Source organism: Mizuhopecten yessoensis, unplaced genomic scaffold (genome assembly GCF_002113885.1).
Source record: "Mizuhopecten yessoensis strain PY_sf001 unplaced genomic scaffold, ASM211388v2 scaffold10621, whole genome shotgun sequence".
Taxonomy (NCBI): Eukaryota; Metazoa; Mollusca; class Bivalvia; order Pectinida; family Pectinidae; genus Mizuhopecten; species Mizuhopecten yessoensis.
Window position 1 is genome coordinate 1,264,834 of NW_018408638.1, and position 15,000 is coordinate 1,279,833.

General features: G+C 35.9%; 1 protein-coding gene across 1 annotated transcript; it reads left to right on the forward strand.

The window, feature by feature from the left end:
* Window positions 1-133: 133 nt before the first annotated feature.
* Window positions 134-14,701, forward strand: LOC110461465 (DNA polymerase alpha subunit B-like). The gene is made up of 16 exons (XM_021514920.1): window positions 134-261; window positions 1,298-1,431; window positions 3,154-3,239; window positions 3,361-3,546; window positions 3,974-4,161; window positions 4,332-4,576; window positions 5,630-5,692; window positions 5,884-5,929; window positions 8,208-8,326; window positions 8,640-8,678; window positions 9,869-9,942; window positions 11,174-11,273; window positions 13,201-13,316; window positions 13,653-13,842; window positions 14,411-14,526; window positions 14,561-14,701. The coding sequence occupies exons 1-16, from the start codon at window positions 183-185 to the stop codon at window positions 14,643-14,645; spliced, it is 1,866 nt and encodes a 621-aa protein (XP_021370595.1). The 5' UTR covers window positions 134-182; the 3' UTR covers window positions 14,646-14,701.
* Window positions 14,702-15,000: the final 299 nt, after the last annotated feature.

Consider the following 15,000-nt stretch of genomic DNA (forward strand, 5'->3'; position numbering starts at 1 on the left):
AATACCTTTGTTCGAAAAAATAATGTAAACATAATTGGCATTTTGTTGGATCTAAAAATCAATATAATGCTGCATATTTATGATTTATAACAATCGAAGCTACTAACCGGATGTGTACAAAATATTACGCGGGAAAGAACAAATTTTGACAAGGCGGGAGGTTTTCTAAAGAGTGGGAAGAAATGGCATCAGATGAAGACTTGAAGGACGAATTTTCAATTTTTGGTGTAGATCTTGAAAATGAAGATGTTATAGATAAATGTAAGCGATAAATTGTTGATATGACCGAGACGAATATGCTCTATTTTAGTTGGTGTCAAATACGATTTGTTTACTGTAGTAGCATTGTTAGGATACCAACGTTTTGTCCTGTCAACTAGTTCCGTACAATATATACAGTTATATGCTGTACAAACTTTCGACAACTCAAACGTGTTATTGAATATTCTCGACTGCGACATGAAATAACGTCACTCTATACAAACCGAATAACGTATAGCACAATTACGGGACCGATCGCTTACAGCTGAAGACTAAAGTCTGGTTAGCTTTACTGTATGGCGACCTGTTATCGTGAAAACTATTGTGTATTGTGTCGACTTCCCAAAATTGTGCATCATTACTAGTGTAAAAGATGTGGATTAATAAGGTTGCCTTACAAGCGTCAGTTGTATGGAATTTCCCTTTAGCTCAGCTGTAGAGCATCAGGCTTGAGAGGCAAGGGTCGTGGGTTCGAGCCCCAGCGACGGCACTATCTTTATCACTATTCCTTGACCTATTACAAAATGGTGCCGTTGACCCTTCCCGTTCAAGGTAGGCGAACCCTTGGCGGGGAGTCAAAGAACCAGGGTTGGTGTTTGAAAAAAGGGGGAAATAGGGTAAAAGATGTGGATTAGTAAGGTTGCCTTACAAGCGTCAGCTGTAGGGAATTTTCCATTAGCTCAGCGGTAGAGCATCAGGCTTGAGAGCCAAGGGTTGCGGGTTCGAGCCCCAGCGACGGCACTATCTTTATCACTTTTCCTCGACCTATTACACTAGTATGGGGGGGGGGTGTACATAACATAAACTGTACTGAACTGACTGTTCAGTTGAATCAGTTCATGTGTTGATCGATAAAATATATGTTGACCATATTCAATAAATATTTTGCAGGAGTTCGGGTTCATCAGAAAGCAGAATATATCATTACTATATCATAATTAATATCTCTCTTTAAATTACCATGAATCTCTGCCAGTTCTTCTTTTATTGTTTACCGAGTATTTATATTTTATTTTATTTTATTTATTTTTCTCAGTAAAAGAGTTGTGTGTCCTGTACCGACTCGATGCATCACAAATCAGCACAGAATGGATTGCTTTCTACAACACAAAGAAGTCCAAAGGAAACCTCGCTCTCAGCTGTGAGGTTTTGGATCAATTTGACAGAGAGGTGTGTTGTAAGATGATGGTAGAATCGATCTATTGAAAAACTTTGTGGTTAGTAAATACTTATAATGAACACTTAAGAAGGATATTTTATGATTCATGTATTTTGAAGTGTAAAATTTTCATTTTAGAGTACTTGCCTACAGACTTAAATATTTTGTCTTTTTTTACCATTATAAATTCAAACAACCTCAGTCCATGCGAAATACAAATATTCTTGCTGGACATTCGGTCTGGTAACTATCCCAAGCTTACCGGACCAGAACAAATTTTACCTGACATTTCGATCAGGTTAACTTGATAACACTTACTAGTCTGAAGGAAAATAAAAATAAAGTGACAAAAATTGTTTGATGTGTACAATAATTAAATGAAAATCATAACTGGATTTGGTTTTGGCTGTGGTTTGCCAGGTTTTGCCCCAGTCCTGTAACAAAGCATTATTCTTCACTCCATCACTGTCATTACAGATTACCACAGCGCTTGATTGCACTGAATATTACAGAGGCATAATTTAAAACGCTTAAGTGACATGACTCAAGACAACTCTAAGGTAGAAGACGTATGCCGAACATTTGGTCTGGATTTGCAATTGTGATTGCTGATCATAAACTGGCAGTAATTTTTACCGCACATTTCTGTCGGACTGGCATATTTCGCATGGACACCTTACCCCACCCCCCAAAAAGGAAGGATGCAATCAATAGGATTCCATATCAATATTAATATACACAGGTGAAACAAGGCATCAATATAACCAAATCACATCACCACATCACCAACAATAAAAGTACTGGAGACAACAAGAATGTTTTTACTTATCCACTGTCTGGGCTTCAGCCTAGAGGCTGAACATACATATGATCAGGATATTGAATTAAGGCTTTTGCCTGCGTTCAGTATTATTATGTTATAATTATAACTCCTAATCAATATTAATATACACAGGTGCAACGAAGCATTAGGATATGGCAATATATTGAAGAACAGTTTATCACAATGAAACACTGTACTTGTGAGTAGCAATACAATACACAATCCTATGGTAATGCCACAGAAGATTAACATACCGTCATTGAGTACTATGTGTGGGGCGTTTTGTTATATTTTTACATTTCTGTATATATCAAATCCAAGTTCAAAAGAAAATGTTCCATCTTCAATAAATATGTAATAATAATAATATACAGCATTTGTGATATAGCGTCCTATCTAGCTTACATAAACCACTCTAAAGCGCTTTACAGTACATAGATATACATTTTTTACAATCAATACAATTAGCTTATACATTAATCAATACAATTTTTGAGGAATTTGCAGGAGCTGCCTTATCAGGCGCTAACTACTATGCCACCTGGCTAATATCTCCCTATGTGTATCCCTGCGTGTTTGCTGGAGATGAATTGTGTTCTGTTTGTAGAGGGACCTTGCTTCTAACAGTATCATTTAAAGTGACACCTCACTTGAATGCAACAGCACAGATACCACACAACATCCACCCCAGACCATGTTGTATGTGTGGGCAGGAGAAAAACACTTTCTCTGAATACTCCATGCGTACGACGACATTGTGGAAGTCCGGAGTGTTAACCACTCGACCAATCCACCCATATAGAAACACTTACAGGGATACTTGGGTTATTTTCATGAAGACCTGTCAGATATGAATTGATTTTATGTAAGGTTTTGGATAGCAAGTAATGTATTTTATTCACATTCACAGAGACTTAACAAGAAGACGCCACGCACACCACAAGTCAAGAAAAAATCTGGTCCAACTGTGTATGATGTCAATACTGTTCAGAATGGGTATCCTTTATTTCTGTAGAATTGAAAGAGAAAATGAACAAGTTGAATGCACTGAATTGATTGAAATTTGTGTTAATTTTCTTTTTTAAATAAGAACAGATGTATCCTTAATGTTACCTAGTATTGACGAGAATGAGGCTGTTGAACTTTACAATGCCTACTCTGGAAATTCCACACCATCGAACACAAAGAAGGTGGCTGTCTCACAAAAGCGCCAGTTGACTCCTGATAACCCACCAGTGAAACGATTCACTAACAGTGTCCGTAGTCCCATGGTCCCCTTCTCCCCAGCCAGCTTCTCTCCAGGGTAACAAGCATTTAATAATCTGTTTGCATAGGATAATTCAATAAGTTTAATTATACTGTAATAATGAAATTTAAATAATCAAGGTTTTTTTTTATTATTATTAAATTCCTTGTTTCGTCCATGCTTTTAGTTCATTTTAGTAGTTTGAACATTCTCATGGCCAAGAAACTAAGACTTACCTTTCATTTTAAATTATCTTGAATTCTACATTTTCGGTATAGAGCAAATAATTAAAACAATGCACAGATACATCTTTCTGCCAATTATACTGGCTTATCAGGTATTTGATACTTTCAAATTAGTTGTAAATGTCTAAGATTTGTACTAAATAAATGATTGTTTATATTACATAATAAGAAAAACTTCTTTTAAAACCTTGGTTTCATACAATATTTAACTGAGTTCTGCTGCCTTGTTGATTTTTTAGGATAACTCCCTCAAAGAAGTTTAGCTCAAGGTCGAATGCAGGAGAAAACGTTGCAGCACTTGGGGTGAATGACAACACTGACTGGAAAGGTCAAGGCCACAATGTACACATAGCCTATTACGATTCCAGAAATGCTATGGAACCACACTTCAAGTACATGTTTCAAAAGTTGACAGAAAAGGCAAATGGTACGTACTCTAGTAATTCTAAGTGTTTGTTGTTATATAAAATATAGAAGTATGTATTCTTCAATCCTGATTTAATGAAAATCCACATTTGTTACCAGTACACCATGTACCCATTACTCAGTAAATGTGTTTGTTACTAGTTAATATGTAGCTTTAACTAACTTTTCCAGTCCTGAATGACATGATTGAGGACCTAGCGGAACAGCTCCAAGACCACCATAAGATAGAGGATCTGTCCCACGTAGCTCTGCCGATCCAGGAGCCTGTCACCGTGGTGGGGCGTGTTGGCTGTGATAGTATAGGCAAGCTGAATGCCAAGTCTGTGATACTGGAGGGCTCCCTGGAGACATCTGCTGGTCGATGTATCCCTGTTGATCTGACAGAGCTCCAGGAATTCTCACTTTTCCCAGGACAGGTATGTAACAACTGATGACCAAATTGGTTGTAGAGTGTGCATAGAGTTGGAGGTCCTGGTTGGAATTTCTTTCTAGCAATGACATTTGTCTGCTCCTGTTGCATTAAAAACCATTAAAATAGCCTAGTAATAGTATTAAATACATGAAATAGCCTAGTAATAGTATTAAATACATAAAATAGCCTAGTAATAGTATTAAATACATAAAATAACTTTGCTGGCTTTTTAGTGATTTCTTAATGAAGGTAAAACAAAACAACAAAAATGAAAAATTGTACTCTCAAATTTAAAACCAAGATCAAGAAAAAGAGTGTTAGCAGACAGAAAAACTACCTGTGTGTTGCTGTTTTAATTTTGGGTTATAAACCCCATTCTGTATTTTCCTAAAATCGGGAATGACAGATACTTACTGTAGCAGTCCCTATCTGTAGATCAAAGACTTGTGTAAGTTGCATCTTCAAAATAATATGCTATAATAATCGAATTAACTGGCGTCCTTGTGTTCAGGGGTTGATTGTATTAGGGGCATCATCAACTTTTTGTGTGTAATATAATTACAGACAGATTTAAATCATTTCATCATGTCTTCTGGTACAAGTTGTAAAAAAACCCACTGATAGTTGTAGATCAATGCTAAAGCTTAACTGTGCGTCTGTTTTACCGGCACCAACATCAAATGTACTGTTGTAAAACTAACACTGGATAGTGAGAAACCGAAATTTGGTATAGTGACAAATTGTAAAGTTACTAAACACTTCTTTGTGATAATTTTGTCAGTTGTGCCATTTTGCTTTTGATTATTTGATATATATCAATTCATAGGTGTACTAAGATATATGCTCTTAAAACTACTTTTAAGTTCCCCTGGCCCAGTCAATGGAGCAAGCATATAGTCTGTATTTCACCAGCATGAGAAGGTTTCAAACATTTCATATCTTCAGGTGTAGTTCAGTGGACTTTTGCACTCAATTTTATTGGAGCAAACAGCATTCCTCTTGGAAACAGTGAAGTATTTATTTATAATATAACTAACTTGTATACTGTCATTTTCAGATCGTTGCAATGGATGGAATCAACAATACTGGACAAAAGTTTGTTGCAAAGAAGTTACACAAGGTAATTTATTTTATGTTTCATTTTCGTTCTTTTTCCAATAACAGTACAGGATTGTTTTCAGTTTTCTATTTCCAAACATTAAATATATTTCTATAGAAATGGTTTTGAGGTATAAACTGCACTAAAGGACAAGTATTTAGATTTTAAGATATAGTATATGATTTTATGAAACATTTCTGATTGATTTGTAGGGTGTCGGCCTTCCTCTGCCAGATGTAACTGTAAAGTCAGAAACAGGTAAAATACAAGTCTATACTAGTTGTGTTTTATATTCAGGGTATGTGTGAAGTATAAAGCTGGTAGATACATTTGTTGATATCAGCTCTGCTGTTTGTACATGTGAAGTGTAAAGCTGGTAACAAAGATTGTCTGAACATGACGATAGGATACTGTGGTCACGATACAGATAATAACAGTAGATGCAAAGCAAAAAGATTTGTTGCAAAATTGTTAAAGGCAATATTACAACTGGAAATGGACTTGGTCCAAAATGGGCATAGGTTTCATACAGTTTATGTCTTTGGATGTGCATGCTGAGCTGGAGCGGTCACTCGCCACTCCCAAAAAATATTGTATGTGTATCGGTACCTCCCAAAAAATATTGTTTATCATACCCTGTTCAAAATATCGTGATATGTCGTTGCACAATATATCATTGCAGGCCTAATATTAGCTGTACATCAATTATAGTCATTAAAGTCTTATTACAGATCCTACCAATTTACTTCAGGGAATGAGAATCAGTTTTTAGCTCACCTGGCCCGAAGGGCCAAGTGAGCTTATGGCATGGTGCGGCGTCCGGCGTCCGTCCAGCGTCAACTTTTCACTTTAAACAACTTCTTCTCAGTAACCAAAAGGTCTAGTGTGATGATATTTGGCCAGAAGCATGCTTGGATGAAGGGCTACCAAGTTTGTTCAAATAAATGACCTTCATCAATTTTCAAGGTCACAGGGGTCAAATATGTTAAAATCTTTTAAACAACTTCTTCTGAATAACCGAGAGGCCTAGGGTGATGATATTTTGCCAGTAACATGCTGGGATGAAGGGCTACCAAGTTTGTTCAAATAAATGACCTTGACTTATATCCAAGGTCACAGGGGTCAAATATGTTAAAAACATTTAAATAACTTCTTCTGAAAAACTAAGAGGCCTAGGGTGATAATATTTGACCAGTATAATGCTGGGATGAAGGACTGCCAGGTTTTATCAAATAAATGACATCGACTTATATTCAAGGTCACAGGGGTCAAATATGTTAAACAATTTCTTCTGAATAACCGAGAGGCCTAGGGTGATGATATTTGGGCAGTAATATGCTGGGATGAAGGGCTACCAAGATTGTTCAAATAAATGACCTTGACTTATATTCTAGGTCACAGAGGGCAAATTGTTTTAAACATTTAAACAACTTCTTCTGAATAACCAAGAGGCCTAGGATAATGCCAGTAACATGCTGAGATGAAGGACTACCACGTTCAAATGAATGACCTTGACATATATATTTGAAGGGCACAGGGTTCAAATATGTTTAAAACCATTGAATGACTTCTTCTTAATAAGCAAAAGGCCAAGGGTGATGATATTTGGCCATTAACATGCTGGGATGAAGGACTACCAAGTGAATGACCTTCGCCCATATTCAAGGTCACAGTGGTCAATATATGTTTAAATCTTAAAATGATTTGTTCTGTATAACCAAAAGGTCCAGGGTAATGATATTTTTCCAGAAGCATGCTGGGTTGGAAGACTATAAACTCTGTTCAACCTAATATTGTAATATCCTTGTTCGACATTCAAGGTCACAGGTGTCATATGTTTAAATCTTTCAATAGATTCTTAATGAATGAAACACTGATATTTTGCCTGTATCTGTATTTTAGTCCACTTTTAAGATTACAAGTGTGAGATTAATACCAGGTGAGCGATGCAGGCCCATTGGGCCTCTTGTTTACAATATTTTCAAGGAGTTTTGTGTCATTACAGTGTAGTCTAGTTATACATATAAAAAAAAAAGTACTAAACTGAGAAAAAATGAAATTGACTATTAAGGGTCAAGGCCTGAGGACAAAACACGTAAAATTCCAACTTTAAAAATTATTCACAATTTTATTTTATTCTCTAATTTTGAGGAATATGTATGATCAAGCTTCATTTATTCAGCCACCACTATCCAACTATCCACCCACATTTAGTGGTGTCACCAATATGGTTGTCCAACTATCCAGCATCATTAGTCGTGTCACCACTAATATGGTTGTCCAACTATCCAGCCTCATTAGTCGTGTCACCACTAATATGGTTGTCCAACTATCCAGCCTCATTAGTCGTGTCACCAGACTCGCCACTTATCTAGTTGTCCCACTATTTAGCCAGCATTTCCATACAAGAAAATTCTTGGAATGAAGGTGTCTGGACTAAAAAATTGTATGCCTGAACATTTGTTTATGGTTCTTTATTATATAAGCAAGGAATGGAGCTATGTTTTATAAATACATTACCGCATGTTATTTTCAGGAAAGCTGAGTGTAATGGTGGCCACAGGACCGTTTACAACCTCTGATAATTTGGCATATGAACCTCTGACAGACCTCTGTAAATACATCAGCCGTGACTCCCCAGATGTCTGTATACTGGTGAGGCCTACTGCCAAAACAAGCAGCTTTGCTCTAGCTAATAAACTTCATTGTTTTGAAGCATTTCATTATTAACACAATAAATATTCAGAAGAAAAATATTTATAGCTCTGTGGAAATGGATTTGTCTATATATACATGAAAGGATTGGATATCAATGACAGCTTATTCTTACATGTGTTGTGTTTGTTTTACTGGGAGAGAAGGGGACAGGGCCTTTAAAAAGCTCAAATGATTTCTGCTGCATATGTAACTTCATCTTGTTAGAGATTTGGTTCCTACCTTAACTAATTTATTTGTATTTCTTTTGTAGCTGGGTCCATTTGTTGATGTAAAAAACGATCAGATAGAGGTAAGTTATAATAAATTGGTTCTGAAAAAGATATGTTGGGTTGAATTGGTTTAGTTGGCTCCGTTAATTAATAGCCAGGAATTAATGGATCCTTCGTTTTATCAGTATATATGTCTTCTAGTGGAGATTGTTTATTGATGAATTATACTCGTAGGGTAATTATGTGTCCCAGAAAAAAGGTGGCATCATTTCACTATTTAAGCGTTATGATTATTATGGCCTACCCCAAATAAAGTTTGGGTTTCGGGGGGAGGGGGGGATTTTACTAGAATCTGTATCTGTCTTCAGACACAGGTTTCTTGGATTACATCTCCTTAATAATTTCATAGTCATTGCCACCTTATCAGTATTTAGATATAAGGTTATGTTTAAGTAAATGCAATTTATATTTATTTCATCACTTTTATGTGTATTATGTCCCTTTAAATGTCTTAATTACTTCTCTTAAATTACTGAATAGATTGGATTGAAACTTTGTACACATTATACAATCAGTAAGTAACTTTGTTGATACCAGAGGTAATGTTCAGTTTATTTTCGTTTACAGAGTTGTTGCCCTTTATGAGCATTGCAGTTTTGTTCCGACATCTAGTCCCTAAATATTTTTTCATGCAGCATCTTTTAAACCTGGTAGGATTATTAATCTGTGCTTTGATCTTGTGAAAATTTAAGGTGTTAATTATGTAGATGTGTTATATGTCTATCAAGGATAAAGTTTCCTAGAATTATTTAGAAGAACTAACATACATTCATATATTGATTAGCAGGTGCTATTGAGGTAGAGTTTTCGTTTGCAGTTGTATTATTTCTGGAACAAAGACATCATTTAATGTTCATGAGAATCGTTTAACTTGAAGATACACCTGTTCTAATTATACCACACAAAGAAAACATGTGCTGCCATTTAGATAATACAGCTTGTCGGGATGGGATTAGGAAGTAGATCAGAATGTGATGAGATTGTTTCGTAACAACTGTAAATATTTATGGATTTTTCTCCTACTTAATGGTAAAACTTGGACTGAATTTCAAGATCTGCAGATTTGGTACTTATTTAATTAGGATGCAGGCATTTCCTTAATTCTGATTGGTTAATGCTTTTCAGATGTTAATACATGTATGAGTATATCACATTATTAATTCCATGAATTTGTTTGTGAATAAGTGCCAGTTTCTGATTTTACTTTCAGAAAGGAAATTGCACAACCTCATTTGATGACCTTTTCTGGACACAAATGAAAAGCCTCAGTGACATTGCAGACAAGTGAGTTTTATCTTTTTCATTTCAAATCAACTTTACTGTAATAATTAAATGTACAGTAGGATTAGGCACATGTGTTGCAAATTAAAGCTTGTTCCTGTGAGCATATTTTATGTCGGAATGAAATGACTTTGGGTGCTATGGGTCATTTTTGGCCTCATAAGAAGTTTTAAAAAATCAGCTTGAATTGATTTACCTCGTTCTTTTACATCATATTGGTTAATTAGGGCTATCTTTCCTGGTGCAAATTTTTTTCATTTCGCATACGTATATGCCCGCCCATAGCAACAAAATTGTGTTGCTATGCAGAAAAGCCAAAATATGGTGTTTATGGACAGTTAGCATGCAGAAATAAAAACCTTCGGTTGTGACAACTGAAAGTTCCTTTTTACGAATAAACACTGGTATGACAATGTTTAAGATGCCAAATATTTATTTGTTGGTGCATGCGGAGACTTTCAAAAATTGAATTGTTGAGTTAATTTGTTTCATAGTGACCAAATGCAATTTTCAATGTTACCAGCGCACAATAGACGATATACACGATACCTCTCTTTGTTATGCCAAATTCTTCATTTTTCCTAGATTACAAATATAACAACTAATTCTAAAGCGCTGATGAGGTGGGAAATTACCCTTAATGTAGAGTAAAATAGTTTGTATAACAGTATGACTATAAATGTTTGTATAACAGTATGACTATATACATGTTTGTATTACAGTATGACTATATAAATGTTTGTATTACAGTATGGCTATAAATGTTTGTATTACAGTATGACTATATACATGTTTGTATAACAGTATGACTATATACATGTTTGTATTACAGTATGACTATATAAATGTTTGTATAACAGTATGACTATAAATGTTTGTATAACAGTATGACTATATAAATGTTTGTATTACAGTATGACTATAAATGTTTTTATTACAGTATGACTATATACATGTTTGTATTACAGTATGGCTATATAAATGTTTGTATAACAGTATGACTATAAATGTTTGTATTACAGTATGACTATAAATTTTTGTATTACAGTATGACTATATAAATGTTGGTATTACAGTATGACTAAATTTTTGTATTACAGTATGACTAAATTTTTGTATTACAGTATGACTATACATTTTTGTATTACAGTATGACTTTATAAATGTTTGTATTACAGTATGACTATATAGATGTTTGTATTACAGTATGACAATATAAATGTTTGTATTACAGTAAGGGCTGTAAGTTTATAGTGGTGCCTTCCTACAGAGATGTCCACCACGACTATGTGTATCCCCAGCCTCCATTTGATCCAAAGAACTTTAAGCAAACAGTAAGTCAACATGTATTTCAGCATTTGTCTTGTTCACTATTTGGACCATATTTTTATCAAAGGGTGAATAATAGCAATGTCTAGGTTTGTTTGAAGATTAAGTACAGTACTGATGCTGACTTAAATTTAGGAACAAGCATTCCAATTCATTCATTCAAACATATTCAATTGATCAATATCAATTAAAAGGATTAGGCTTAATTTCTCACAACTTACTTGGCCCTCAACTGTATTCCATTAATCAATATTAATTACAAAACTAGAACTGTAAGCCAATTCTAACTAATTCCACCCACTCCTATTTAAACCAGAACTGTAGGCTAAAGGCTAACTATAGCAAAGCATTGCAAAGTAATACATAGTCTTCCACCAGTAATTATTTCTTTATTTACTGAGCTGTACACTTATTTAAGTATATATGTCACTGACATACTTCCTGTACTCCCTCCCTATGCCAAAACATACTTGTGTACCAAATCTTGTTAGCCCAGATGAACCAGTTTTGCTGAAATCATCCTAGTAGTTAAGGAAGAGTTGCCAGGACAAAGATTTTTAACGAAGGGCCATAACTCCTTAAAAAAGGTTGAAATGAAACAATATTACCCTGATGCACAACATCAGGGGGTAATTACCATATATATATATATGTAAACTTTCATTGAAATCGGCCCAGTAGTTTATGAGGCAGACAAAGTTTTTTCACAACCAAGGGTCGGAATGAAAAAATGATACCTAGATGCACAACATCAGTTCGTAGTTTATATCATATTTGAAAATTTTCATTGAAATTTGCCCCTTAGTTTTGGGGTACATGTACTGCATGCGCGGACAATTATTTTTTGAAGAAAGGGACATAACTTTGTAAAATAAAAAGGGGGGGGGGGGGGGGTAGAATGAAAAAATAATACCTGGATGCACAACTTCGGGTGGTATCCCTACTGCAGTACTTCGGACCAATATCTTTTTTCTCTCAGTACTTTTATTTTGGAGCACTTTAAGCCTCTCAGCCTGCCTCCTTTCTTTAGTCTTGGCACATCTGTCTACCCACAAAATCACCAGCTTCTTTACATTTACCACAGTACAGATGTTGGTCTTTGTGATGTCACTACTATGTCTAAAAGTCAGCTGTGCATGAAAGCCCTTTGCCTTCATGCCTTACCATTTTGAAGATGCCAGTTAGCCTGCATGTCACCTTGTTTACTGGGTCATGATCTTAAAGACTGATGCAAGTCAGCCACGGCTTGCCTTTTACCTCTTCCCTTGACATTTCCTTCCTTCTCCAGGGTGTTGGCCAGTTCTGTCAGCACATAATCATGCTTTGATGTGTCGTAAGTACTATCAAGTCAGCAAATGATCTTTGCTCATTGCTTTGCACACAAAAGTACATGATAGGTCTTGAAACCATCTCATCTGATTTTACTGCCGTGATGAACCGAGCCATACTGTAGACATGTACACTGATATTTATTTCCTTTTCCTTAACTCTTGTCATTCCTAACCTCGATGTACAATTGGAGTGGCAACATCAATAGCGAAATCAGTCATAACTAGCCACATCATGTATTTCCATGATAGCCTAGTCATAATATTGCATCTTGCTGTCTCACTCTAGCTGTTCTTGTATCTTTGAAATTGCAGAGTGTCGTAACAAGGCACCTATACTTCTGTGGTTTGAACTTTTCATGTTGACATTAATCAATGTTTTTTGTACTACTGCAGGTACTAGGAAGTTTGGCCACTTGATGGACTACCCTAAGATTTTATAAATAGATGTGCAAGTTTAAGTGATATTTTGGTAGTTCATGCTGCACTGATGGGTCCTCTGATTCTGTTATAATTAGTTAATTTTGATTATCAACAGGTGCTTTCCTTACCCTTCAACCAATTTCAAGACCATAATTTGTTTGTGTTATGTTGTTCATTGCAGTTGTCAAAGAACCTACACTTCATGCCAGATCCATGTACAGTGTGTGTCAACAACGTTGTGTTTGGTGTCACCTCCACAGACGTCCTCATGCAGCTCGGAGCTGAGGAAATCTCATGGTAGGTCATCTGGAGATCATACAGGTCATCTGGAGATCATGCATGTCTTAGTTATTTGATGATTTTAACATTTATAGAAATTTAACATTCCCAATTAAAGTTGGAACAGGAAAATAATAATACATGACTGTAAATTATTTGCTTAAACAAGTTTAGTCCGAGAAAGATATTTAAAGCAATGCTTGAGGAGTTTGAAATTGATAACTTAGAAATCATTGTGATTTTTTCAGTTGTAGATTTGGATTGATTTTAAAATCCATAATTCTTAAATATTTGTGAAGTACATGTATGCGTAAGATGACCGACTATTCCATATGTTTATATCTGGTATTGCAGCAACATCCCTGGGTCTACTGATCGTCTAGGGCGACTAACACAGCACCTTCTTACCCAGAGAAACTATTACCCCCTGTTTCCTCCTGCAGACGAAGTCAACATTGACTACAAATACTTTGAGGACAAAGGAAGGATCCCAGTTACTCCCCATGTACTCATTGTACCATCTGATCTTAAACAATTTGTCAAGGTGACTTCACTTTCTTCTTTGTTGTTTGACCTGAAAATATATATCTAAACGACTCGATGTCTCTAATTGTGATATTCGTTATTAGTTAATCTTTAACAGTTTGTCAAGGTAATTTTCAACTTATACATAGTACCTTCTTAATGTAAAGGCGACACCCCTCTTTATCATCGAAAGAATTTTTCCTGTGGCCATGTTGGGGCCAAAATTATTTCCCAAAGCTTTTAAAATTTCCAAATCTCAATTTTCTTAGGGGGAATTCTCAGCCTATATTTAGACAACAATTTTACATTAACATCTACAATGAATTAATCGTATACAAATAAGTATGTTTAAGTCTTTAAGCTGATGCTTTTGAAAAACAAAATCAGTATTTGGTAGGATTCTGAAAATTTCCTATTTGGTAAGTGACTGCTCTATTGGCCTATGTATACAAATAAAAACACTATATCTGAAATACAAGCTGATTTTAGTGAGTTTGAGAAACTGAGGAACTAAGGTGTACATTGTCCAAGCGGGTTCTCCCATCAGTGACATGACAGTATATTATAAAACTCCTTTTTTTTTTCAGGACATTCAAGGATGTTGTTGTATAAACCCAGGACGACTCGCCAAGGGACAGTGTGGGGGGACATACTGCCGGCTCGTGATACACACAGACCAGCTATCACAGAGTACCAACTCCTCCTCAGTCATACCTCATCTCTCAGTCCAAGTCCTCCGAGTCTGATACACACACAGACCAGCTATCACAGAGTACCAGCTCCTCCTCAGTCATACCAATCTCTCAGTACAAGCGAGTCTGATACACACACAGACCAGCTATCACAGAGTACCAACTCCGAGTCTGATACACTCACAGACCAGCTGTCACAGAGTACCAACTCCTCCTCAGTCATATCTCATCTCTCAATACTAGTCCTTTGAGTCTGATACATACACAGACCAGCTATCACAGAGTACCAGCTCCTCCTAGTCTGATACACTCACAATCCAGCTATCACAGAGTACCAGCTCCTCCTAGTCTGATACACTCACAATCCAGCTATCACAGAGTACCATCTCCTCCTAGTCTGATACACTCACAGACCAGCTATCACAGAGTACCCACTCCTCCTCAGTCAGATACACTCACAGACCAGCTATCACAGAGGACCAACT